This window comes from Eschrichtius robustus, chromosome 2, assembly GCF_028021215.1.
Source record: "Eschrichtius robustus isolate mEscRob2 chromosome 2, mEscRob2.pri, whole genome shotgun sequence".
NCBI classification, from domain to species: domain Eukaryota; kingdom Metazoa; phylum Chordata; class Mammalia; order Artiodactyla; family Eschrichtiidae; genus Eschrichtius; species Eschrichtius robustus.
In genome coordinates, this window is record NC_090825.1 from 56955511 (window position 1) to 56983482 (window position 27972).

Genomic DNA, 27972 nt, shown 5'->3' on the forward strand with positions numbered 1-27972 from the left:
AAAAAAATGGAGCTGGAGGAATCAGACTCCCTGACTTCAGACTATACTACAAAGCTACAGTAATCAAGACAATATGGTACTGGCACAAAAACAGAAACATAGATCAACGGAACAAGATAGAAAGCCCAGAGATTAACCCACGCACCTATGGTCAACTAATCTATGACAAAGGAGGCAAAGATGTACAATGGAGAAAAGACAGTCTCTTCAATAAGTGGTGCTGGGAAAACTGGACAGCTACATGTAAAAGAATGAAATTAGAATACTCCCTAACACCATACACAAAAATAAACTCAAAATGGATTAGAGACCTAAATATAAGACTGGACACTATAAAACTCTTAGAGGACAATATAGGAAGAACACTCTTTGACATAAATCACAGCAAGATCTTTTTTGATCCACCTCCTAGAGTAATGGAAATAAAAACAAAAATAAACAAGTGGGACCTAATGAAACTTCAAAGCTTTTGCACAGCAAAGGAAACCATAAACAAGACGAAAAGACAACCCTCAGAATGGGAGAAAATATTTGCAAATGAATCAATGGACAAAGGATTAATCTCCAAAATATATAAACAGCTCATTCAGCTCAATATTAAAGAAACAAACACCCCAATCCAAAAATGGGCAGAAGACCTAAATAGACATTTCTCCAAAGAAGACATCCAGATGGCCACGAAGCACATGAAAAGATGCTCAACATCACTAATTATTAGAGAAATGCAAATCAAAACTACAATGAGGTATCACCTCACTCCTGTTAGAATGGGCATCATCAGAACATCTACAAACAACAAATGCTGGAGAGGGTGTGGAGAAAAGGGAACCCTCTTGCACTGTTGGTGGGAATGTAAATTGATACAGCCACTATGGAGAACAATATGGAGGTTCCTTAAAAAACTAAAAATAGAATTACCATATGACCCAGCAATCCCACTACCGGGCATATACCCAGAGAAAACCGTAATTCAAAAAGACACATGCACCCGAATGTTCATTGCAGCACTATTTACAATAGCCAGGTCATGGAAGCAACCTAAATGCCCATCAACAGACGAATGGATAAAGAAGTCGTGGTACATATATACAATGGAATATTACTCAGCCATAAAAAGGAACGAAATTGAGTCATTTGTTGAGACGTGGATGGATCTAGAGACTGTCATACAGAGTGAAGTAAGTCAGAAAGAGAAAAACAAATATCGTATATTAATGCATGTATGTGGAACCTAGAAAAATGGTACAGATGAGCCAGTTTGCAGGGCAGAAGTTGAGACACAGATGTAGAGAATGGACATATGGACACCAAGGGGGGAAAACTGCAGTGGGGTGGGGATGGTGGTGTGCTGAACTGGGCGATTGGGATTGACATGTATACACTGATGTGTATAAAATTGATGCCTAATAAGAACCTGCAGTATAAAACAACAAACAAAACAACTAATACTAAACTTTCATTGGGTTATTTGTATGGAAATATGTTAATATAAATGTTTCAGACATTACATGAAATTTCTAAAAATCTTATATTTGTATGTGTATGGAAATATGTATGGAAGTATGTTAATATAAATGTTTCAGACATTACATGAAATTTCTAAAAATCTTATATGTTCTGGTATAATGTTATATGTAATAATCCTAGTTATTACTTTAAAATGTATATCTCAGAAATAACTAATTTTCTTGTCAACTGCATTATTATGAACTTTCATCAAATCTTTAACCGTGGTCATTTTTAAGTCTTTTGTCATTTACAGACAGTTCTGGGTGTACTCTGATGATTTTGCAAATATGTTCCTATAAAAGGGTTTCATCTTCAAGAAATTCATGGAAAAGACTCTGACAAGTACAGGTTTCTGGTAACTGACTGTACTGCTGAACTGAATGAATAAGCATTTTCAGAACTCTAATGAAAAACTGATGAGCTCATAAAAGTGCTAACAAAAGATCAAGATGAAAAAAAAAATTAATTACATGGGACTGAGTGAACTGATGAGGATGAGTATAATTTTTGTGACTTTCTGTCTGAATTAAAAAAAAAAAAAATCCCACAAGGACTCAGAGGCAAAGAATATACAAATCAATTTTCACTGCAAAGTAAAGGAGCTGTTACAGTGGAGGATTACTGGACTGAATGTCAATATTATGACATAGTATGAGTGTGTTTCATGTTTGGTAATTGCAATCATTGTTGCTTTTGTTGTGGTCATCCATGTACAATGCTTGGTGTCAGTCTATTTATCTCTTGTAAAAATAAAATACAGTGTGTGTGTGTGTGTGTGTGAAAAAAAAAAAAAAGAAAAAAAAAGAAAAGAGCAGATATCAAAAAAAAAAGAAAAAAAAAGAATCCACCTGCCAATGCAAGGGACACAGGTACGAGCCCTGGTCCAGGAAGATCCCACATGTCGTGGAGCAACCAAGCCCGTGTGCCACGTACTGAGCCTGTGCTCTACAGCCCTCGAGCCACAACTACTGAGCCCACGTGCCACAACTACTGAAGCCCATGCGCCTAGAGCCTGTGCCCCACAACAAGAGAAGCCACCACAATTGGAGCTCGCGCACTGCAAGGTAGAGTAGCCCCTGCTCACCGCAAGTACAGAAAGCCTGCGTGCAGCAATGAAGACCCAACGCAGTCAAAAATAAATAAATTAATTTAAAAAAATAAAAATAGATAAAATGTCTCTGTAGTGATAGTTAAACAAAAAGGAGAGAGAACAAAATATTGAGAAGCATGACAGGAAAAACAAATAGCAGGTGAAGTATAGTCACCTGAAATAGGTTTCCATGAAACACATTTGAGAAACATGAAAAATGAGACCAAATATAAAATTATGAATTTAGAAATTTGATGAAGCTATGACCTCCATAAAACAAGAGCATAATGAAGACAAGCAGGAGCTCATGGTAAGGCTAAGAAAGCAGGAAATGAAAGATGAACTGTCGCAGCTAAGGAGAGCAGTGGAGGAACGCGGAAGCCCAGCAACGAGGGACCAGTAAGAAGGAATTATTATTTATGTCACAAGCCATTCATGTAAATTCATATCTAGACTCAGCCTCATGAATTCCCAGGATTCTTGATCTGTTCTGCTTGGGTCCAGGACTGGCTGGCCTGTCTTCTGTTTTCCATCCTCAGAGGCTTTTTATCCAGTTTCCTTAGAACCACCAGATCTGGTTGGCTGACTGCTGGCCTAACTCCTCCTCCATTGTCAGCTTTCACACAGGGGATCTCCTGCCTCTGTTTCATTTCCATCTCATCTCGTCTCATTCTTCATTCAGCAAATATTCGTTGAGCACCTACCATGGTTCTACCCTGGGAATATGGTGGGAAGCAATTCAGACACATCCCTGCTCTCATGGTGCTTATAGTCTAATAAGGCACACATATCTTTAAAACAAAACAAATACATGTAGAATTGAGTTGTGAAGGGGGCACTGGTAAAGTAAAACTTTTTTTTTTTTTTTAAAGAGAAAAGCTGCTATTTAAGTGACCGGTGCCACTCAGTTTAAGAGGAGGAAGCACACCACACAGGACAGATATTCTTCGTTCTGGAAGAATCTGCCAAGGATCCTCTCTCAGGTATGAACTGGAAGGCCAGAAGGCCCCCTCTGCTGGGAGAAGGTGTCCCAGGAACTTGGCTGTGTTGTAAAGTCCGCTCCACCTGATTTTTGGAGCGCAGAGCTCTGAGCGCTCCAGGAGGAGGCTGAACAAAGGACCAGTAGGCCAAGGAGACATCTTCGCCACCACCAAAGAGAGCCCTGCCTAGGGTCACCGTGAAGTCACTTTTAAAACTATGTACCCCCTTGCTCATTTAAAGTTGGTATGTAAAATTTTCACCATAAATTTAAATAGACAGGTTTTCTACTTATGTCATGTTGTAAATTATTGACATTTAAACATAGAAATATACCTCATTTTTAAAGATGCCTAAGAGAATACACATATCAATGGTTTGACACTCACTGATAAATGTCTGTGATTTATTTTAAAATTCTGCAGTTAAGTGTGATACTGTGTGTGCGCTACTCAGGTTAAACTCCAACAGGTCAGCTAGGATACCAGAAAGCTAGGATCAGAAAGGCCACAGGCCAGGACACTTCCACAAGTGTATCTGCATCCTCATCTCAATCCACACCTGGACTCAGCTAATTAGCATAAAGGTCCGAAGTGTGGTTTTATTGGTGAAAGCAGTGGCCTGTTAACCGGCACAATGAATGTTGATGATGGGCTTTTTCTTTGGGGAGTTAGAGGTATGCAGGACTGTGGGTGGCTATGGTTTTAGAGGTACCCCTTACCCTAGAGTGGACCCAGGCAAGGTCGATGTGCCCAGAGGGAAGGCACCAGAGGCTCATCCCCTGACAAGTCAGCCAGTGGCCGATGGACGAGGATGGCCGATGGCCTGATGCTTGTTGAGCACAGAAAATCCTGGCTCTGGGGTGCCACCTCCAGAGGTCAGTGTCCTCCCGCTCATGGGTGGGCAGCTGCATAAGCTGCTTTGTGCCCGATTGTTAACAGTGTTTAATAAGCGTCTGTATGTCTCACAGAAGTCGATCCGAGATGTTTGAGACCTTTGCTTTCACCTGTTAGTGGGATTGTGAGGAAGTAGCTAGCCTTCGGGTACCTCAGACATCTTTGGTAGCTAAACCTGAGAGGCGTATATGATTAAGTTGGTTTAGCTTATTAGTTCACGACATGATCATAATCCCTTAGTAAAAATTATCCAGCTTTTCTTTTCTTAAATTTAATTTTAATTTTTTTTTTTTTTTTTGGCCCTGTTGGGTCTGCATTGCTGCGTGCGGGCTTTCTCTAGTTGTGGTGAGCGGGGGCTACTCTTCGTTGCAGTGCACAGGCTTCTCATTGCGGTGGCTTCTCTTGTTGCAGAGCATGGGCTCTAGGCACACGGGCTTCAGTAATTGCGGCACATGGGCTCAGTAGTTGTGGCACACGGGCTTAATTGCTCCGTGGCATGTGGGATCTTCCCGGACCAGGGATTGAACCCGTGTCCCCTGCCTTGGCAGGCGGATTCTTTAACCACTGCGCCACCAGGGAAGTCCCAGTTTTTCTTTAATAGTAATACATTTTACATGCTTTTTGTTATTGTAAACTTTTATTTCCATATACTTCCTCCCCACAGAATTTTATCCTAATGTAATATTTTTATACAAGAGCATTTTTTATTAATCACCGTACTATATTTCTTTGAAATAAATATATTTTGCTTTGCAAAGATACACACCATATGTATATATTTTTGCACTTCACAAAATATTCTCATTTCAAACATTTTTTCAACCATTTAAAGTGTAAAAATCATTCTTAGTGCTGTAGGCACTAGAAAAACAGCAAACGCAGAAAGAGGCTTTCTCTGAACTCCCCTTTAATGACCTTTAATTGGAGACTTAAAGAATGAATGGGAGTTTGTTAGCTTGCCCTTGAATGACTCTAAACTGACATTGAAAAACAGCCATTTTACCTCCCGTGCACAGCGAGGAAGGGTGCTGTGGCAGGTCTTCAGGCTCATCCATGAGATGGGAGAAGCTTGATGCGTCAAGCCCAGCTCAACCACTTCCTGGCAAGGCAGGAGCTGCTCACCTCTTTGTGAGTCTGTAAAATGGGGCACGGCAATACCTACCCCATCGGCTTATCATGAAAGGCAAGTGGGTAAGACATGGACATCACTGAAAACACAGAGCAGGTTTCATGGAGGGGTTCGCTGTTATCACTATTCAGGAGGAAATATTTCTCCCCGCATTGCATCCAAGCACAAATTACAGTAGGTCTTTCTGTATTCATTTAATCCTTTCAATAACCCTGTGAGGTAGGTTAACAAGAAAAAACCCCAAAGAGCAGTTTTCTTTTCCTTCTTTTGGAATCAACACTGCCTCAAGCCCTAGCTTTACCTGCATTCTGCGGCTGTGACTGACAAGGGACCGGGGCACTCAGGAGGTGGCTTCCTGCCGAACCACCTTTAATTTTTTAGATGCCCGGCTCTCAGGTGTCCAAATTCTTATTGCTTCACTTTCTGGGCCAGCAGTGGCTGCAGGAGAAGCCAGGGCTCAGGTGTGTGACTGTGAGGAGATGACCAATGCCACCCAGGGAGGCTGCACCCTGCCTGCTGGACCCTCAGTGGTCAGATGGCCCACTCCCAGGGGTCTGGGTTGGGCCATCTGGAGAGCCATCTCTAAGTGTCTCAGACAAATTTCCAGATCTCATCCTAAAATGGGTAAATGACTTGAATGCATAACATCGAAAGGCTCCCAGCCCGCCCTGCACATTAGCAACGAGCTGTTTGAACGAGGCAGGAAATACACTTAACCTTTACTTTCATTCTTCTTTTTCTCATTTATTTTCATATTTATTCCATCTGGCTATATTTTCGAAACACTGTAAACTGATTTGAATCCTTTTTGGAATCATAAGTGGCAGCCAGGAAGTGGAGGGCAGAACCAAGGGCACAGTGATGGGGCTGAGACACGCAGATGGACCTGGGAGAGGTTAGGCAGTTAGAACCCTAAACTCCGGCCCCTGGCTGGCTGGGGGAGCACCTGGCAGGGTCCCCATATCCCTCCAGGGACACCAGCAGCAAAGACGTCTTCCAGAAGCTTGGGTGGCTGCAGACAGTCGTGAAGCAGAGGCAGAACGACAGGGCAGATAACACAGGGTGACCACCTGGACGGCTAGTTTTTGAGATCACGTGACACACACCCGTGAGATGCTGAGAAATAACTAGGAGACGTGCTTCAGGAACAAGTGAGCTGAGCTGGCAGTGACTCAAACCATTGCAAACTGAGCATTCGAAGTCAACACAACTCACTTTGCTCTCTCTGGGCATGCTGACCTCCCTCCTCTTCTATCTCTATACCTTCTCTGTGGATTCATCATCAGATCAACCTTCCTGAAGGTTATGGGGGAGGAGCCGCAGATGGGAGACGAGGTGACTAGCCGGAATACGTCCACTGATGGCCCGCCACGTGCCAGAAACTTACTCCTCCAGGCATCCTTTGAGGTAGGTCGGTTTATTGCCTTATTACAGACGAGGACACTGAGGCACAGAAAAGTTGTTTACTTGCCTGAGGTCACATAGCCAGTAAATGGCAAAGCCAAGATCTAAACTGAGGTCCGACTCATCCCCTTGTTATAAATGCCGGGAGGAATGACTCATTCTTTGGGACCCAGTGAACTGCAGGTGTTTGTTGGAGCCAACAGTAGATGCCAGGAGACAGGAGACCACTACATTTCCACAGACTTCTTACTGTCAACACACTGGTCTCCTCTAGTCTGCTGCCCAGATGCTGCCACCTCTGTTGAAGGGGTCTCCCTCCCTCAACAGTGTGGAGGCCTCTGCTGATAAGACCAAGTGGCAAATCCTCACTTTCATTCTGTCTCAGACAACTCCTTGTGCTCCACACCCTTGGCTCTGACTAGCCACACTCAAGCTGAGCTGTTATCAGCCACACAAAATCAACAGCACCAATCCAGGCAATAAAATGACTGCAAAAAATTCATCTGTGCACTTGAGGTCAGCTAAGGGGCCAAATCGAAACTCTCAACTCAAGCTTGCTAAATCAGTCAATCCCACCCCAGACATAGCTCTCAGGCCCCAGGTCTACATCTAACATCAGGGTGGGGCAGAAGAAAATGCCCCAAGAACCTTGGCCTCCCCTGACTGCAGCACTCTCTGCAGGGTTAGGCAGCTGGAGGGGGCCCAGCTCGGTTCAAAGGCGTCACTGGGAGTCCTGGGAATATTAGCTGAAACATGGATCCAAGACCAAGCACTCGAGAGCAAGTTCCTGTACACCAGCCCCAGGGGAGGCTCAAGAAATGTCAGGAATTGGAAGAGAGGAATGCATGCCTCTGGGTGCCAAGGTTAATTGGGGGCAGAACCAGAGAACAACCAAAAGAGAAACGAGAAACCAGAAGCTGGCAGACTCAACTGATGAATTGTCTTTCTGCAATCTTGTGAATCCTGAAAAATGGCCATACTGAATTCTAGAACCCTGAGCCAATCACTTGTCCTGAGCTGCTTCTCCAGGTTGGCAGTGCCCTGGGGATTGTTAGGCATCAGTCTGCCCCTTGCTTTATGCCTGCTTGGAGCCCTCAGTAGCCACATATGCATGTGTAAGCTCTTCCAGAGGATGGGCCCAGCCCTCTTGATTTTGTAATAAACATCACTGGCAGACCACAGGAAATTGTTCCTTCCAGAATTCCTGAACTCCAGGCATATATATTCCATTGCCTACTCAACTTCTCCACTCAGGTGTCTAATGGACAGCTCAAAGTTAACATGTCCCAAACTGAACTGTGAAGCTTCCCCTTCAAACTTGTCCTGCCTTTAGTCTCGGTCAATGCCAGAACCATGTTTCCAGTTCTTCAGGTCAAAAACCTTGGAGTCAAAACCCACATTCAGTCCATGGAAAACCCCGTTGACTCTATCTTCGAGATGTATTATATGAGATATATACAGAATCCAATTGTGTTTATCACCTCCAAACACAAGCCACGGTCATCTCTCTCCCAGGTTATTTATAATAGCCTCCTAAATGGTCTCTTCATCTCTACTTCCTCCTCCTCTGGCTATGCTCACCCAGAAGCCTCTGTTTTCTTTTTTAAAATAAGTCAGATCACATCACATTCAGCTAAAAAACCCTCCAAAGGCTTCTCATCTTACTCAAAGTACTTACAACAGGGAACTCCCTGACAGTCCAGTGGTTAGGACTCTGCACTTTCACTGCTGAGGGCCCAGGTTCAATCCCTGGTCGGGGAACTAAGATCCTGTAAGTGGCGCAGCACAGCCAGAAAAAAAAAAAAAAGGACTCACAGTAGCCCACCAAGCCCTACTGACCTCCTCCTATTCCACTCTCCCTTGCTTACCTACTCCAGCAACCCTGGCTTCTTGTTCTTCCTTGAATATGCTATGCCTGCTCCTGTCTCAGGGCCTTTGCACTTGCTGTTTTCTCTGCCTGAAGTGCTCTTCCCTTCTTCCCCCAAATATCACCACAGTTCTCTGTGACAGTTCTAAAATATGTTCACAAATTCTTTGATACTCTCCCCTTGAAGAGGTGGAGCCTAATCCCTCTCTCCCTGACTTAGTGACTCAATTCTAAGGACTAGAATAAAGCAGAAGCAATGGTGTGGGACTTCAGAGACTGTCATAAAAAGCACTACAGCTTCCTCCTCATTTGCTCTCTCTTGGATTACTCACCCTAGAGGAAGCCAGCTGCCATGTCATGAGAACACTCAAGCGGCTCTGTGGAGAGGTTCACATAGTGAAAAACTGAGGCCTCCTGCCAACAGCCATGGGAGAGAGCCACTTTGGAAACAGGTCCTTCAGCCCCAGTCAGGCCTTCAGACGATGCAGCCCCAGCAAGCTGCTTGACTGCAGCCTCATGAGAGATCCCAAGCCAGAACCACCCCGCTAAGTTGTTCCAGACTCCTGACCCTCAGAAACTGTGAGAGAATAAATCTTCGTTGTTTAAAGCTCTACATTTTGGCGGCTTCCCTGGTGGCGCAGTGGTTAAGAATCTGCCTGTCAATGCAGGGGACATAGGTTCAAACCCTGGTCCGGGAAGATCCCACATGCTGCGGAGCAACTAAGCCCGTGAGCCACAACTACCAAGCCTGTGCTCTAGAGCCCGCAAGCCACAACTACTGAGCCTGCACGCCACAACTACTGAAGCCCACGCGCCTAGAGCCCGTGCTCCACAACAAGAGAAGCCACCACAGTGAGAAGCCAGCGCACCGCAACAAAGAGTAGCCCCCGCTCGCCGCCACTAGAGAAAGCCCACACACAGCAACGAAGACCCAATGCAGCCAAAAATAAATACATAAAATAAATAAATTTTTAAAAAAGCTCTACATTTTGGGATAATTTCTTATGCAATGATAGATAGTCAATATGCTTGCTTTCTCATTCCTCTCAAGCTTTTGCTGCATTCCTCAGCTTTACCCTCCATATTCACTACCTGAATTCAAGATTCATCCATTTTTTAAGCTTGTTCTGATGCTATTTTTCTAAGGACTCGGCCTGGGCTGATCTTTTTTCACTATCACATGGGCTGGAAAAGGCCGCCAGGTTTTAGATAGTGACAAGGTCATTCAGTCTCTTTCTTAAGAACAGGTTACAAAGACAAGCACCTTGAATGCTGGTGGGTATGTCTTTCATACATGACCGATGATTGGTTTCCAAGGAGTTTAATTTAGTCAAACAGGCTCCAAAAGACACAAACAGTCCAAGTGGCAGACATCCCAAGTGGAGGCTAATCTGATTGTCCTTGGTGCCAGTACATTCAAATCTGTCATGTGTGGCCAGCCTGCAGTCATGTGGCACCAGAGGGGCAGCTGTATCGACAGGGCCCTTGCAGGTCTGCACACGACGTGGCCAGAGACTGAGTTTCAAATAGGGGAGAAGGAAAGAATGATTAGGGAAAGGAAAAGGAAACCCCCTTGTACAGAAAGGAATTGCTAGCAGACCTGTGTAGGGAGGCAAATCCTATAGTCAGGGCTGCGTTCTTAGAAAGCTGCGTGCCCGCTGCTGTTGTGTGATCGCCACTGCTGGTTATTTGCTCGTTAGCTGGGCGTGCTCTGAGGCCCTTCCAGCAGGTGGTATAACCTGACACTTTGACCAGGATAGCTCCACCCGGACACAGATTGCCACAATGTCCTTGGGATAGCGTCTGTTCTGTTGTAGGGATAAAAATGCCACAGGATAAAAAGACATTTTCTGAGTTTGTGGCATTGTGTGTCCTTTGGGTGACAGACTTACCCAGGAGGGACAGTCAACCTGGTTCAGGCCCTTGCTCCACATTAACCATCTGTGGAGGTCGCTTTACATCTTTGGGCTGTGGTTTCCTCAGCTGAAAAATGACCTTTTTAGCTGCGCTATTGTCTTCTGCCTGCAACCTTCTCTGAGTTGCTGGAGACACACAGCAAAGAACCACAGGCTGTATGTAGGTAAAGCAGGCAACACAGAACCTGGCCCAGAGCAAGGGGTGTTGATATTCAAGATAGTAATAATCTTTGGCCACTGGGTCAAGTGGCCCAGCAAATCCCTCCCGCTAGACCCTGCCCAGTCTGCGTCCCTTATGAAGCCCTGTCTTACCCACCCAGCCCGCCAACCTGCAGAACCCAGGTGGCCACCATTCCCTGTTTGCCTCCCTCTGAGCCCTTCTTTGAGTCTCCTTCTCCCTTCTGTAATCAGCTAAGCCAACTCATTCTTTACTGCAGTGAAAAACGACTGGGAACAACTTGCTGTATCAGGTATGCAAGGTGTTCGCACTTCCAAAAAGTTAAGGCAGTTGGCGTTAACTCATGACTGGGCTGATTTCAGGCAAAGTGGATAGGACTCCAGGGAGAAGTGCCAGGGATGGGAAAGGCCGCAGGGCTCATGGCACTCCCCTCTTTGGGCTGAGCTCTTGACTCACCTTTCACAGCGCCCTGACCTCTGATGTGGAAACTGGCACAGTTGATTCCATGTCACGTGTCACGGGGCAGGTTACAAGTACCACGGGGATTAGCAAACCCATCCCCAAACGCCCGGTTCAAGGGCAGAGAAAGGGAGCAGTTTAAGTCCGGCAAATCATTAGCGACTGAGAACCGGGAAGGAGGTTCGATGGCAAACCGGGACTGCGACGACCATGACGACCATACGTGTGAGTCTCGGAGCTAGGACCGAATGCCTGTACGCTTCGGGCATGGAGGACCCTTGTCTCACACGCTAATGGAGCGCACGTTTCTGTGACCTGGTGTCTCTATAACCTCTTCGTCGGGGAGCTCGCGGCGAGGGGCTAGCCCCAGTGACCCCAGCCAAGGTCTCCGGAGCGGCAGGAGGGCCACAGGCCCCCGGGTGCACCCGTCCCAGAGGGCGCGGCGGCGGGAACGCGGGGACCCCTGCCTGGGCGGCGGCCTCACCAAAAAGGGGGACAGGCGCTGCCCTTTCTTCCCCACCCCCTGCCCAAATTCTGGGCCCTCGGCCCGGAAGGGAACCGGCTCCCTTCACGCCGCCCGGACCGCGACCGTCGCCTCGCGAGTTGGGACAGCCAGGAGAACCCCAACTTGCCGCCCCGTGCCCGCAGGGCCACGAGCCGAGGAGGAGGAGGAGGCGGAGGAAGGGGGGCATTTTCCCGGATTCCTCGCGCGCACGGTCACGGACGCGGAAGCCGCCCGGTCCGCCGCCCCTCGCTCTCCACCCCGGAGCCGGGCGCGCCTCTGGCCCCCGAAGGGCAGCACCCGGCGGCGGCCAGCTCCCGCCAGTCCTCCCTGCCCTGCCCGCGCCGGCACCGCCTCCTCCGTAAACACCGCGCGGCCCGCCCTCTGCGCCGGGACACGCAGGTGGGAGTGTGCGGTGCGGTCCGCCGCCCGGGAGGCTGCGGGTGGAGGCGGGCGCCGGGCTGCCCGCCGACTGCCGGCGCAGGCAGCGCCCTCGCAGGACGGAGCCTCAGTTAAGCGCTCCCGGCCCCGCGCTCCTCTGCACCCCGGGAGCCCGCGCTCTGTGGCCGCGGGGCGGGCGCTGAGCTTTGGGGTCCAGGCTGGGAGCGAGGAGCGGCGCAGCGCGGAGGAGCCGCACTGCACCTGCGCCCGCGGGAGCCGCGCGCCGAGCTCTCCGGGCTGGTGTTGCGCTCCGGCTCCCTAAACCCACCAGGCTCTTTCCCGTAAAGGACTTTGCCTCCCTTTGCGTCAGTACCCAAACACAGAGAGCTTTGGACGTGGTGACACGCTGCTGATTTGGAAATGTCCTTTGGGAAACAGCGTTGGGGAGGCGAATTTGGCTTTGGGGAAATGAAATGTAGGTTGGTATGTGGAAAAGATGTCTCTGAGTCAGTTTGTGAGCGCATCTGTGGGAGGGGGGGAGGGGAGAGAGAACGAACTACCCACGTATTATTTTGGGTGGGGGATTAACACCTATGCCAGGTGCTTAGTCCACGAGTCCATGGAAAGGAAGCTACAGATCCAGTTTTAGGCTTTACTAGTATTGGGGAATTTGCCTTAAGGCAGTTGAAGCCTTGTGACTCACGACAAAGTCAAGGTATCAACCCAAGGTACAATGAATTGATAGGACTTTGTGGCAGAGAGTCACCCCTCATTCATATCTTCAGACCAGCAAAAGATATTACAGGACTCAGAATTTTTTTTTAATTTGTGCAATACTTTAAATGTTTGTTTCAGCTTAATTACATCGTCATAAATATAGTTTGTCCAAGTTTAACGCGGAAGCTTGTTTCCCACCTCTATTTCCTTCTTTCTCCAACTTCCTTCTGATTGTATCTTACTTTTTCCTGGAAAAGCACTTCCTAGCATAAGACCGGTTGTTTCCTTTCTTTACCTAACCTGACCCTACTTGGACACGATTTGGGTTTGTCAAGATGGCCTTGGCTTTAGCGACTCAATCTTGAGCTCCTTCATGTGACCATGGATGCAAGTGGCACAAAATATTTTTAAAGTTTTCTTTCCTTGAGCAAGTGAAAATGTTCTTTACACTTGGGTTGTCTTTTTGCGTGCCCCAACTTGAAGGGTCCTGGAAAAATATTCCATTCATTAGAGTAAGACAAGATAACTGGATAATAAAGTCAGGGTGTGTAAGGTAGACAATTCTTTACCCACTGCTCGGGATACCTTTAATATATGAGACCCTTGAAGTACCGGGCTTGGGTGGTCTTATGGAAGGTGATTTCCCACTTGATTTCATGTATACTCTTCTTTCAAAGTCACGTTCTGTTGCTGTTTAGTGTTTTGTAACTGGTGATTTTATCGGCTGCTTATTTTTAACTGGGTCTAAACCTTTTTGTGGAAGTGGGTGGCACCATGGAAGAGGGTGAGCAAGAGGCCACCTGCCCACCTGGGGGACAAGGTGCTACCAGACCCCCGTGGGTTATCCCAGAACCAAGCAGCCAGGCCACCAGATTTCAGGGCAGCCCCAATGTGTGCCTGTTTGAGAACTCAAGAGTCACATTTTGACAGAATTAACTTAAAATCCACCAAACTCACTGTGTTCCTGAACCGCCTTCCCATTCAGTTGAAACTTGGGTCTCCCGTAGGTGTAGCCTTAGGATAAAGCATGGAATGGAAAGTTGCTGCAGTCTAAAATAGGAAATGGAAAGTTAGTTACTGAACGAAAATTTACCGACTTGGAAATACTCATAGCAGCTGTGATGAAATGTGGGATGTTTGTAAATCAGAAACAATCCCTGTGGTTCTTCCTTCACTCACCATTGTTTTTATGTTTTTGTTTTTGTTTTTTTTTGGCCTGGGGAAGTGAGTCTGTTAAGACTCATAACAGGAAGAGCCACACCCAGTTACTTTTGTTGCATGGGTTTTGATTTTTCAAGATACTCTTAGGTGCATGGTAATTGCATTTGCCCTTCTTGCATATCTTTATAAAATTACATATTCAGGAGTTTCTGAATGCCAGTTCCTCTGACTCATGAACCAGCTCATTGTGCTATAGTGTATCAGTTGCACAAAGTTCTGTTCCCTATGATTTCATCCTAGTGTGATCTGGGAGAAAGAACAGGGCGGGTCAGGAATACCTGCGCCTACTTTAATCTGGTGTTTGGTTATGTCTGCAGAGTTGTTGAAACCATTGAAGGGAAGGAACACATCCCACCCACCTCGGGGAAGTGGCCTCTTCTGGCCATGTCTCCCGCAGCTGCTGCCGAGCCAGATGGGGTCCAGGGAGACAGGCGTGTCACCAAGCTCATTTTCTTCCTTTTTGTCATCGGTGCCATCCTGCTGTGTGTGGGAGTCCTGCTGTCCATCTTTGGGTTCCAGGCATGCCAATATGAAACCCTCCCAGAGTGCAGCATGGTGCTGAAGATCGCCGGGCCCGCGTGTGCCGTGATTGGGCTGGGGGCTGTGGTCCTGGCCCGCTCCCGGGCACGACTTCAGAGAAGTGAGGAGCGCCTGCGAGGCAACCAGGGGGCCTCCGACCGAGCCTTCCTCTGCGGGGAGAGCCGCCAGTTTGTCCAGTGTCTCATCTTTGGGTTTCTGTTCCTGACGAGCGGTATGCTCATCAGTGTACTGGGCATTTGGGTCCCCGGGTGCGGCTCAGACTGGGCGCAGGAACCGCTGAATGAGACAGACGCTGCTGACTCAGAGCCCCAGATCTGTGGATTCCTGTCCCTGCAGATCTTGGGACCCTTGATTGTGCTTGTGGGATTGTGTTTCTTCGTGGTTGCCCATGTTAAGAAGAGAAACAACTTGAATGTGGGCCAGGATGCTTCCGAAAGTGAAGAGAGACAGACCCAGAACATGGAGCCCGTCCAGGTCACTGTAGGTGGGTGGCTGTCCTTCCTGTTCTTGTTCATATCACCATGGCTGTAGCATCAAGGCTTCACTGAGCTGCTCCCGGGTCTGGCCTAGATTCCCTTTCTCCTTCTCTCTCTTTGTCCCTGTGTCTCTCTCTCTCTCTCTCACAAACACACACGCATACACGCACGCAGATGCACACAGACACAGTTCTGCTGCTGTAGTTATCCCCATAAGAATCCTTGAGCACATCATTTCCTCCCAGCAATTCCTTATGATCTAGCAAAAGCATTGGGACATTAACTTGTGACCTTCACTAAGGTCACAGGGCAAATAAAGAGGAAAGTGAGAGGCTCCTTGAGGATAGCCTGGGAGCCTTCTAAAACCTAAGGTACCTGCCAAGTGACCCTGTTTCCCCTGTTATTCTCCCACCAAACACTTACGGCACTTCTGGTTGTTGGAAACGTGGGTTCTCATCCCTGGTCATCCCTGACTGGCTGTCTTTGGAAGTCCTTCACCTCTCCTAGCCTTACTTTATGTATTTATAAAATGAGCACTGCATTTCTAAGATTCCTGTCAGCACTAATATCTAGGATTCTGAATCTATCACAAGTGCATTGGTCTTCCGTGTTTTGAGGGAGTCTTCTGTACTGTTTTCCGCATCATTCTTCATCTTCTGTAATTTCATCCTTGGCTTCAGGGTCGGAGCAAGGTTTGGAAGCAGTGGCATAGACGAAGATGAAATGTGACAGCACCTGTCGCTTCCTTCCTCCGTGGAGTGCCTAGAGAGTCCCTTTGGGTCCTCAGGGATCTGCAGAAGAGCTGGATCACCATTTCCCAGAGTCAGGTCCCCACAGAACCATATCAAGTAGCTTTGGCCTCACGTTCACACAGACAAAGAAAACACCCCATCGCTGCTCATTTTTGCAAATCACTGTTTTATTTCAGTCTCCCACTCTGAAGCCACAGCCTTAACATGTAAAAGGCTGGGTGGGCAAAGAGGATTACAGAGCAGAAACCGTGGAAGGAACAGGGAAGGAAGGTGGCGAGTGAGATGTTTCTCGCGGGTGGGGCTGTCTGTCGAGCTGGTGGTACTCACTGTGGGGATTCCCTGGGCTGTGGGCCTGGCATGGTATTGGCCTCAGAAAGGAGGGGCAGATGGATTTACAGGCGATCCTTGTGTTCAGCCAGGGTTGAAGCTCCCAGCTTACTTATTTGTGCGTTTATATAATTACGGTGACAACATCAATATTAGTTATATGTTAATAATAGCTAACAAATATATAGGGCTTATTCTTGGGCCAAATACCCATCTAGGTGTTTTAGCGCATACTCGTCAAGGGCCTGTTGTGTGAAATTCATACACACCTACAACAATCCACTGAGGCAGATGCTCTTAGTGTCTCCATGTTAAAGGTAAAGAAACCAAGGGTCAGGGATCCCAAGTAATTTGCCCAAGGTCACAAACTAGCAAGTGGCAGAGCCAGGATCCTAACCGAGGCCGTGGGCATGCGTATGCTATGGCCCTTGCGTAGCGCCCTCCCCAGGCACTTGCGTAATTCTGTTTCTGCAGGCTTCATCCTTCACCAGGTGTCCTGGGTTGTCGTTACATGACGAAAGGGCTCACCCAATATTATAGATGTTCTTAGTTCTTTCGGGGAACACAGTGGGGTCCAAGTAAATACACTCATGAGACGCTCATGGTCTTCCACTTAGTTGGGAACATTTCAAGGTGTGTCCTTTGGGTTTACTATCAGGGAGTTTTGGGGCCCAGCCTTCTTCCTGGTGGTTGGAATGGGGGGGGCGGCAGGGAGCAGGGCTTGTGCTGGAGTGACTCCTGGGCGGTTCTGTCCTAATGTTGGCACTGCATAGTTTAAAATCTTTTCCACATAACTGTTTAAGTCCTATCAAACCTGTGAAAATCTATCCCATTGTCTTTCTCTCCTTTGGTATTGTGGAATAGGGTTTACGTTTTTAGAAATCATGCCTTTTAGTACAATTGTTAAGACTCCAGGCATTGTCTGTCAATGGTCAGCTCTGCCTCATGAGGGAAATTGGGGTGCTAAGAGGCAGTTCTTGGCTAAGTGCCAGAATGCAGCTCTTCCCAGAATGGAAGACAGAAGAGAGAAACCAAGATGCATGATATCTGCATGGTGGGCACACCTAGTGCTGGACCCTGGATGCACAAGCAGGTGTATGGTCAACTCACAGAGGACATCAAGTCTTTCAGGACATAGTGGAAGGGAAACCCCAGGGGCGTGGGACTTTCCGGGGAGAGCAAGAGGGCTGGGAGCTGACCTGGCAGAGGGATCGATAAGCCTCAGAGATAACTGGAGACTCTGAGTACTTCCTTGTCTGTGTTTGATAGGTGATCAGCCTGCTTTAGAGGCTTGTTTCCAGATCCTTTGTCCTACAATGTGTAGTTAAAGCGAACATTCAGCCTACCTTCCTCTGACCTACCAAGACCTTCTGAAAAAATTAAATGAGAATCCCAAGACAACCACTCTGCTTTTTCCAGCTTCGGTTAGCGACGTATATTAAAAGCTTGAACCGCCATCTCCTTGCAGAAGGAGAGATGGAGTTAATGCATTTTCTGCAGGGCTGAGTTACCTCTGGGGAGGCGACTGAGGCATCAAGGTGGAGAGTGGAACCACTGGCCAGACTGCCAGTTGGGAATGTTTCTTCAGGTATGCAAATAGGTGGCACTTGCTGGTGGTTGTGCAGAAAGTCCCTTTGAGGATGTGTTACAGTTGAGAGAGCTTGCTCTGTGCTCAGCACCGTTTTAACCCCGCGCGCAAATCCAGTCCTCCTACCTGTCCTCTGAGGCAGGTACAGTGACAGCCTGCAGTTTACAGATGTGGTGGCTGAGGGAGGCCTAGAGAGGGCACATCACTTGTTCAGGGCCACGCTTGGTGGGAACTGGCAAGTGGAACGCCGGGAGCTTTAGAGAACCCTGCCGCTACCTAGGTGAGCATCAGCTCTGCCCCCAGTACAAAGCGTCTCCTCCCTGCAGGGAAGTAAAGTCCTCTTTCCTCTTTCATTCTTCCCGAGCTGTCATTTGGTGCTGCCAGCTTATCAGAGGCCGCCCTCAGACCTCTTTGCAGTGGCGCCCACATGTCTAGAAGGTTCTGGGCCACTCATCTGGTACATTTTGTGTTGGAATCAAGTTAGAGCTTGCATCTGGTCCCCAGTTCTCCTCGCCCAAACACAGGGATGTCTTCTGGAGTGAACAGTACCAACAGAAATGCAAAAACAAAAAAACAAAAAACAAAAACCCAAGCTTTTCTTTGAGCTTAACTTTGTTTTGTAAAGCTTAGAAGAAACGTTGGTAGATAAAAAAGCTCTTCAAGTGCATAAACCACAAGTATGGAAATAGGGATGATGGGCTGCATTGTGGCTGTACGGTCATTTGTTCAGAGGTTGAAACTGCATTTGAGGAACGGAGGCACTTTATCCAACAGCTAACTTTTGAAGAATTAAAATTGTAAGTAGAAAACGAGAAAAGCTTTGTAGCAGCAGACATCCCAGGGGAGGTAAGGAACATTGTTAGCAAATGCTTCACAGACATGCTTTAGCTCAGACTTGCTATGAAATATAGGCCCACTATTTTTTTTTTTAATGTGGCAAAATAGACATAACATACAATTTACCAGTTGAATCATTTTAAAGTGTGGAGTGGTATTGAGTACATTCACCATGTTTTACAGCCACCACCGTGATCAATTCCCAGAAGTTTTTCATTATCCTGAACAGAAACCCTGCCTGCGTTAAACACTAAGTCCAGTCGCCCTAGCCTCCAGCCCCTGGCAACCTCTGCTCTCCGTCTCTGTAAATTGGATAGGCTCACTTTTAAATTCTGGTGTCTTGACCTTTTCTATAGATGGGCCAAATATATAATTAATTTCTTTGGCTCTTGCTCATTTGCTTGCATTTATTACTCATCTATCGTCAATGAAATGTTGTGTTTCCTTAGGTGATGCCGTGATCATATTTCCACCCCCTCCGCCACCTTACTTTCCTGAGTCTTCAGTTTCTGCAGCTACTCGGAGTCCTGGGGCTGACAGTTTGCTCCCAGATGAAAATCCACCTTCATATTACAGTCTTTTTAACTATAGGTAAGACTTTCCGTTTGAACGTCAAGAGTGGGAAAGTTTAACCTTTTCAGGCCTATGTCTACATTCAGGCCAAGTCAGCTTTAAGGCTATGGTAGAGGTGTAGCCATCCAAGTATGAGTATCTTTTTGGCTGACATTATGCCAGAATTATTGCCTTAATATTCCTAGGACTTTTCAGGAAACTTTGGGCAGCACATAAGTTAAAAATTATAGAAGTGGTTATGCCGGGTTAATATGCAGCCTTCTCCAGGCATCTTTATGTGGTCCTAGCGGGGCTTATCCTCAGAATGCTGCACAAACCCATCAGCCGTCCCGAGCGCTGGAGGAGAACCCAGGAGGCCCCTGCTAAGTTAGGCTTTGCTGCTTTAGATTGTGGGAGGGGTGAGGGTCCCAGGGGACCTCCAGCAGGTACAGAGCATTTCAGTGTCTAATGGAGGTACTTGAGTGGCCGGCTAAAATCAACCTGCACCCTGACTTGACCACGCCAGGCTTCTCCCCTCAATGTTAAGTTGTTCCCTGGGCCTCAGAGCCTTCTCAGATTGACCGATGAGAAATATGAGACGCCCATCCCCAGCCCCCATGCTTTCCACATGCCACAAATTTGGAGGCGTACCTGGGGTCAGATGAAACAGTGTAAATATAAGTGTTTTTCCTTGAGGCAGAGGGAGGCCATTGAAGGTTGTGGAGTCACGGCAACAGGATCCGAGCAATGGTTAGCACAGCTCGTGATGGGGAAAGGCTGGGGGTGACCAGACCGGTGGGAAGCCTACTCTCATGGACAGGCTGAAGGTGACAGGAGCCTGGGACTGGGGTGGTCAGAAAGGGAGGAGTGTGTGTGGATGTCTGCTGTGGAGGACGGCAGGGACGAAGAGCAGAGATCATGATGTCAAGGGTGAGTGACAGGGACAGGGAATGTCCCTGACTGAGGAAGACAGAGACGGGGCCTGTGTAAGTGGGAGAAGGTGGTGAGCTGGCTTGCAGTAGAGGGAGAGCGAGGTGTGGGCCTTTGAGGTAGACCGGATGGGCCGGGTCTTGGGAGAGAGATGGGGTACTGGAGATGAAATGGCAAAGAGGTTGCTGAAACCAAGAGGGCAAGGCCTCAGAGACCTGTGGAGAATGCACGGGCGGGGAAAGCGTGAAAGGAAGGAGTTCTGGGAAGCATCAGGGACGAGCAGGGCTGGAAAAGGCTCCGTACCTTCCCAAATGGGACACCAGGGTGTAAGAAGTGGAGGCAGGATCACTGGAAAATCTCACAGGGCAAAGCAGGACTCAGTGAAAAGTGACTTTTGAGACACTGAGACACGTGCATTTTTGAAAGCAGTGAGAAGCAGGACCTGAGAGATGTCATGAGTGTGCTAGGGACAGGGGCTGCCATACCTGGTCATTCATGTTTCACGGCACATGTTCTTGTACTTCAAACCGGATGATGAGCTGGAGATCTGACCAGGGATGAATGCAGGAGTTCCCCTGTGTGGGTGAAAGGGAGGTTAGGTTCTGGACATTTGTAGAATTCTCTTAGTGAATTTTTGTATTCTTTTCTCCAGTGATGAACTTCCCAGAGCCCTAAAATAAATGTCTATTTCTACTGCTGCTAAAAACTACTCCTACTGCTGTTGCTATGCCAGAGTCTGCCTTTTCTTACATTACCTCAGGTCATTCTCATAGTTACTTAGAAGGTAGGCACTGTCATCATCCCCATTTTACAGATGAGGAAACTGAGGCTTAGAGAGGTTAAGTAACTTGCCTGAGATCAGACAGCTAGAAAGCAGCAGAGTGGAAATTCAGATGCAGGTCTTCCCTTTGCTAGACCCCACTCCATTAACCAGTACATCTTCCTGCCTTCCTTCAAGTTTTTGGCTTAATGATTTAATTTTCTCTTTGCATAAGTCTGTCTACCTTCCATTAGCTGTCTCAGAAGATGAAATAGCAGAGAAGAGTAACTGTGTGTGTGCATGTTCTTTTCAGAAGGCATCTGTGTGTTTGTACTCTACGTCTTTTCAGTGACAAGGGAAATGACAAAAGGAGTGAGACAGTCTTAAAGTAACCATGAGCTCTAAGGACAGGAAGGGGTAAGAAATCAAAACATATCTCTGCAGAATAGAATATGGAAGAAATTACTCTGGAGACCCTTGCAAATGTTTCCAAATGCATCTAATTAAACATGTGAAAAGAACCTGGTAGTTAAGGCATGTGACTCAGTGCCTCTGCTCCCTTTCATGTTCTCTCTCCTTCTTCATAGGATCCCGACTCCTGAGGGCCAAGGCGCAGCCTCTGAGAGAGATTGGGAATCTATATATACTATTTCTGGGACTGCTTCATCCTCCGAGACCTCACACACTCCCTATCTCTCATCCGAATTGCCTCCCAGATACGAAGAAAAAGAAAGTGCTGCCTCCACATCCTTGTCTCCATCTTCTGAGCCTTCCCCACCATGAGCCATGGACTCCAGTTCAATTTTTTATAGAATCAATCACTATTTAATTTGTTTTTCTAATAAAAAATACAACAGAATCGGCTATGTCCTGACTTCCTGGTGTAGTATCAACATCAATAACAAACCTTCCAGATTAAGCTGTCAGTGCCTCAGACCACAGGAGAGGCAGAGTGCCTCTGGCTGGGAATCCAAGATGCTTCTCTCGTTGACGCTTCCTACTGTGGGAGGTGGGGGGGATCGTTTGTGTTGCTGGATGAAAAAGCAGAGACTCAGAAAGGCTCATTAACTTATTCAAGGTCACATTGCTTCTAAATGGTGAGGTTGGGCTTTGAACCCATCTAGCTAGTTTCTGAAAGCCAGGTGCATATCTCTACCCTGTGCTGTCAAAGGCCAACCAAAAGTACTGGTTAATGTTTAGCTTGGCCCATTGGGTTTCCAATGTTCATTGCTTCTGGGGCAGAGAAACCAGATTACTTTCCTCATTTCTTTATTATTTCTTGCTCCTCTTCTTCCCTTTCTTCTCCCTCTCCTCCTTCTTCCTCTTTTCCCTATTCCTTTTTTCTTTTTTTTTTTTTTTCATTCTGAAAGAAGGTAGTTAGGGTAACTAGGTAATTTTCACTGGGGCAGTTACCAGCATAAAGCCTTCTTATAGTGATATGACATTTTTTAAAAAATTTTATTTATTTATTTATTTATTTATTTATTTATTTATTTATTTATTTATTTATTTATTTTTGGCTGTGTTGGGTCTTCGTTTCTGTGCGAGGGCTTTCTCTAGTTGCGGCGAGCAAGGGCTACTCTTCGTTGCGGTGCACGGGCCTCTCACTGTCGTGGCCTCTCTTGTTGCGGAGCACAAGCTCCAGACGCGCAGGCTCAGTAGTTGTGGCTCACGGGCCTAGTTGCTCCGCGGCATGTGGGATCTTCCCAGACCAGGGCTCAAACCCGTGTCCCCTGCAGTGGCAGGCAGATTCTCAACCACTGCGCCACCAGGGAAGCCCTGATGTGACATTTTTGGAGAAGAAATTTCTTGGGGCACTTTGGTAACTAGATTCCCCTGGAGAGGTTCATGAGGGATGAGTCTTTCTGTACTATAAGGTGCCCGACTTTCTGGACCACCAACTTTTATTCTTATAAAGCTACTGCTGAACAAAAGAATTTATATAGTTGGGTGCAATAATAAATATTTACTTCTAGATATAAACCTTAAAAAATAATCACTAAGTATTATCAGTTCTACCCAGGAAAAACTGATTTTTAGAATCTAAAGTCTGTAGGAACTTAGCATTTTTGTTAACAAAATTTGATGTAGCAAAAATGAACATTTTAGGCCTTTTACCACAAGCCATAATCCCCATAAAAATCAGTATTATCCAGCATTTAAGTGCCTGAAAGCAGAACTTAAGGGCGTTAATGCTCCAATAGTTTAACTGAAGTAATGACTGATTTCATGGGAATTGCCACTGCAATAAATCAGAGGTAACAGTCTGTACCAGCAGGACTGATCTGTTTCTAAACTGGACATTTATTGGACTGAACTGCTCTTAAAATTCTGCTTTTTTTTTCCTGGAAGGTTAATTATTCACATTTTAAAATTAGAACAAAGGGTAGATTATCACCACTTCCTTCTGCTGTTATTTGCTTAAAATGATTAAGCTGAAACTTCTAGGTAGAATTAAACACTTACGAGTTCTCATATATAATCAAGAGCATTTTTAATGGCTCAAAGTTAGGGTTTGTAACTGGGCATTTTACTTTTATATGCTAGTAAACTTAAATGGCAGTTAGCCATGCTTAGGTATAAGTTGGACCTTCTGGTTGGGGAAGTCTGCCTTACCTCCATCAGTCTCCGCAGTATTCAGCCAAGTGGGAACAGACGAAGCCACAACAATGAAAGGTGTCCCCAAGCGTGAGATGTTTATTGCAGGACTGAATCGTGGGCAGCTGAGCTGGGACGAATCATTTAGTCATACGAAGATGCATTCTTTGCCTATCAAGGTTCTAGCAAAGGATGATAGCTTCTGAAAACCCATCTGGTGGTCTGCTACTTATTTTCTTTATATGTGTTAACTTTTTTTTGATGTGAAATTAATCGTATAAGAGTAACCGTTTTAAGGTGAACAATTCAGTGGCATTTGTTACATTCACAACGTTGTACAGCCACCACCTCTATCAAATTCCAAAATATTTTCATCACCCCAAATAAAACCCCATACCTAGTAAGTAGTCACTCCCCACTCCCTCCCTCCTCCCTACCTCCTGGCAACCACCAATCTGCTTCTGTCTCTGTAGAGTTACCTTTTCTGGGTATTTCATATAAGTCATATCATACAATATGTGAACTTTTGTGTCTGCCTTCTTTCATTTAGCATGCTGTTTTAGAGATTCATCCACGTTGTAATGTGTATCAGTACTTCATTCCTTTCTGGAGCTAAATAATATTCCATGTATGTATGCGCCACAGTGTATTCATGATGGGCATTTGGGCTGTGTCTGCCTTCTGGCTGTAGTGAATAGTGTAGCTATTAACATTCATGTACAAGTATTTGTTGGAGTACCTGTTTTCAACTCTTTTAGGTACATACTTAGAAATGGAATTGCTGGATCATACATGAACTTGAAGTTTTTGAGGAACTGAACACTGTTTTCCACAGAGGCTCCACCTTTTTATATCCTCACCAGCCCTGTACAAAAGTTCAATTCTTCCACATCCTCACCACCACTTATTTTCTGTTATTATTATTGTCATCTGAGTATGAAGTGGTATCTCATTATGGTTTTGATTTCAATTTCCCTAATGACTGATAATTTTGAGCATCTTTTCATGTATTGTTTTGAACACCAAACATTATCAGGAGCATAAGAATTCTTACTCCAGATTTTCCTCCTATGGCGTTGGGAGGTATGAAAATAGTGATGAGTTCGGCAACTTCAGGTGGAACTACCCACGCCAGGTGCTACCATGCTGCCTCTACACTATGAAAACCCCTTCTTGTGATGTCTTTGTCCTCCTCTGGAGGTCAGTTAAGTGGACTAACCCAATCAACAAATTCTAATGAAACTGAAGGGACGAGGTAAGGTCCCTTTGGTATTTCTATGAGCTATGGAGGAATGGGCAGGCCAATGAACAGTTTTCAGAGGATGAAAGCTGACGGGGAAGGTAAGTATGTGTTCATCCAATTTCCATCTGAAAAGTTGGAGTGGAGTGAGGAGAAGGGCATTTAAAGTTGGCCTCTTTAACACTAGCCCTATCAAATTACCCATGACATTTTTCACAGAACTAGAACATATAATCCTAAAATTCATGTGGAACCATAAAAGACCCAGAATTGCCAAAGCAATCCTGAAGAAAAGAATAAAGCAGGATGCATAACCCTCCCAGGCTCCAGACAATACTACAAAGCTACAGTAATCAAAACAGTATGGTATTGGCACAAAAAAAGACATATGGATCAATGGAACAGAATAGAGAGCCCAGAAATAAACCCACACGCCTAAGGTCAATTAATCTTCTACAAAGGAGGCAAGATTATACAATGGGAAAAAGATAGTCTCTTCAGCAATGGTGTTGGGAAAGCTGGACAGCTGCCTGTAAATCAATGAAGTTAGAACACTCCTTCACACCATAAGCAAAAATAAACTCAAAATGGCTTAAAGACTTAAACATAAGACATGACACCATAAAACTCCTAGAAGAGAACATAGGCAAAACATCGTCTGACATAAATCATACCAATGTTTTCTTAGGTCAGTCTCCCAAGGAAATAGAAATAAAAACAAAAATAAACAAATGGGACCTAATCAAACTCACAAGCTTTTGCACAGCAAAGGAAGCCATAAACAAAATGAAAACACAACCTGCAGAATTGGAGAAAATATCTGCAAATGATGAGACTGACAAGGGCTTAATTTCCAAAATATACAAACAGCTCATACAACTCAACAACAAAAAAACAAACAACCCAACCCCAAAATGGGCAGAACACCTAAATAGACATTTCTCCAAAGAAGAAATACAGATGGCCAGTAGGCACATGAAAAGATGCTCAACATTGCTAATTATTAGAGAAATGCAAATCAAAACTACAATGAGGTACCTCCTCACACCAGTCAGGATGGCCATCATTAAGAAGTCTACAAATAACAAATTGCTGGAGAGGGTGTGGAGTAAAGGGAACGCTCCTGCACTATTGGTGGGATTGTAAGATGGTGCGCTCACTGTGGAAAACAGTATGGAGGTTCCTCAGAAAACTAAAAATAGAATTACCACATGATCCAGCAATCCCACTCCTGGGCATATATCCAGACAAAACTATAATTCAAAAAGATACATGCACCCCTGTGTTCATAGCAGCACTATTCACCGTAGCCAAGACATGGAAACAACCTAAATGTCCATCCACAGATGAATGAATAAAGAAGATGTGGTACATATATACAATGGAATACTACTCAGCCATAAAAAAGAATGAAATAATGCCATTTGCAGCAACATGGATGCAACTAGAGATTATCATACTAAGTGAAGTAAGTCAGAAAGAGAAAGACAAATACCATATGATATCACTTATATGTGGAATCTAAAATATGACACAAATGAACCTATCTATGCAACAGAAACAGAATCACGGACATAGAGAACACACTGGTGGTTGCCAAGGGGGAGGGGGTTGGGGGAGGGATGAAGTGGGAGGTTGGTGTTAGCAGATGTAAGCTTTTATGTATAGAATGGATACACAACAAGGTCCTACTGTATAGCAGAGAGAACTATATTCAATATCCTATGATAAACCATAATGGAAAAGAATATTAAAGAAAGAATGTGTACATATGTATAACTGAATCACTTTGCTATACAGTAGTCATTAACACATTATAAATCAACTGTACTTCAATTTAAAAAAAAGTAAAAAAAAAAGTTAAGGTGGGCTCTGTGACAACCTTGTGTGACGTGACTGTTGGCCTTCTGGTTAATGTGTAGAGGACTGAGGCCATGTGAGTGGTGGGTTTCTCCTGAAGGGGGTCATTATTCCAGGGCAGTTCACAGGAGAGGAATGCATCCAGAGACAGGAAGTAGACCTCGGAAGGCAGCCTTATGTGGGCAGAAGAGAGATGGTAGTTTGGTTGGAACTGCAAGGATCCATGATGATAAGAATCAAGATGATTGTTGAAAAAGTTAAATTCCTGAGTCCCATTTCAGACTGGCCTAATGCATCCAAATCTCCAGGGGGGTAAAGTTTATTGTCTGGGAATCTGGGAAACATTTCCTGTGAGGACAACAGAGGGAAACTGTGGAGGCAGCACCTTATGGGCTAGATTATCTGGGATCATGAGCTCCTTGTTTGTGACTTCAAGGCCTTCTGGAGGGTGACTTCAAGGCCTTCTGGAGGGTCCTGTTTACACATCCCAGCCTGTGCTAAAGGTCTTTGAGGGGTAGGATGTTGGTCCCCAGTTAGACCCCAGTGCTGATGGGGGCTTCACACAGTTGCCCAGTCCTAGCCTTCTAGGCAACTCTGCACGTGATTCATGAGAGAGCCCCAAGGGAGTGTGGAAACAAAGGCAGGGTCGTGCCTCCTGCCCTTTCCTCCTGTATTTCCAGACTGGGGAAATTTGGACTCATTTTTAAAGAAAAGCATGGTTTTGTGTTGGAAGAGGTCAACGGCTACATGTCTACAACTGGAAGCATCAAAGACATTTATCAGGATAAGGCAGAGTAGAGGAAAACACTAGCTGGGTTGAAATGGAAAATGCTTGAGATTGTCCAAGTGGGCAGAAGTTTGAAAACTGCCTCAGACAGGGCTCCTTCCTCTCAGTGCCTTCCAGCCCCTGATGGACCAGTCAGTGTGGTGGGCTGGGCTCTGCCAGCTGCCACCCTGGACACAGGAAACGCAGATCCCTGAGCCTCTGGTGTAGAAGCTTCTCCAAAGGAAAGAGAGGTCGGGAAGCACACTGTAGGGGTGGTGATTGGGCCGGAGGGGTGAAATGTCCTCTCACTGTTAGTGGGCAACCATGCATGGTTGGGCTGCTTCATGCCATGGGCCCTCCTGGGATCTTGCATACCTGGAATTCCTGGAGTATCATGCATGCTGCCACCAATCTGAGTACCCCAACAGGAACAAAGGGGAGGATATGGATGCAGCTTTTGCTAGTAAGGAATGCTTTGGGGGGGTGGGCGGAGATTCCT

The 27972-nt window shown here is 46.0% G+C and overlaps 1 protein-coding gene across 2 annotated transcripts; it reads left to right on the plus strand.

Annotated features, from left to right (window-relative positions):
• The first annotated feature begins 11534 nt into the window (after window positions 1-11534).
• On the plus strand, window positions 11535-21860 carry TMEM171 (transmembrane protein 171). Of its 2 annotated transcripts, none has more exons than XM_068535494.1 (4): window positions 11535-11651; window positions 14565-15271; window positions 19217-19358; window positions 21597-21860. In XM_068535494.1, the coding sequence occupies exons 2-4, from the start codon at window positions 14632-14634 to the stop codon at window positions 21790-21792; spliced, it is 978 nt and encodes a 325-aa protein (XP_068391595.1). In that variant the 5' UTR covers window positions 11535-11651; window positions 14565-14631; the 3' UTR covers window positions 21793-21860. The 2 variants fall into 2 exon arrangements, with proteins under 2 accessions (XP_068391595.1, XP_068391596.1); XM_068535495.1 differs by lacking the exon at window positions 11535-11651 and adding an exon at window positions 12706-12784.
• Window positions 21861-27972: the final 6112 nt, after the last annotated feature.

Bases quoted from the DNA above. Each gene is read 5' to 3' on its own strand.
- TMEM171 (XM_068535494.1), top strand. From the start codon at position 14,632: ATGTCTCCCGCAGCTGCTGCCGAGCCAGATGGGGTCCAGGGAGACAGG. The intron at 15,272-19,216 runs GTGGGTGGCTGT...GTGTTTCCTTAG, and splicing joins GCCCGTCCAGGTCACTGTAG to GTGATGCCGTGATCATATTT. The intron at 19,359-21,596 runs GTAAGACTTTCC...CCTTCTTCATAG, and splicing joins TACAGTCTTTTTAACTATAG to GATCCCGACTCCTGAGGGCC.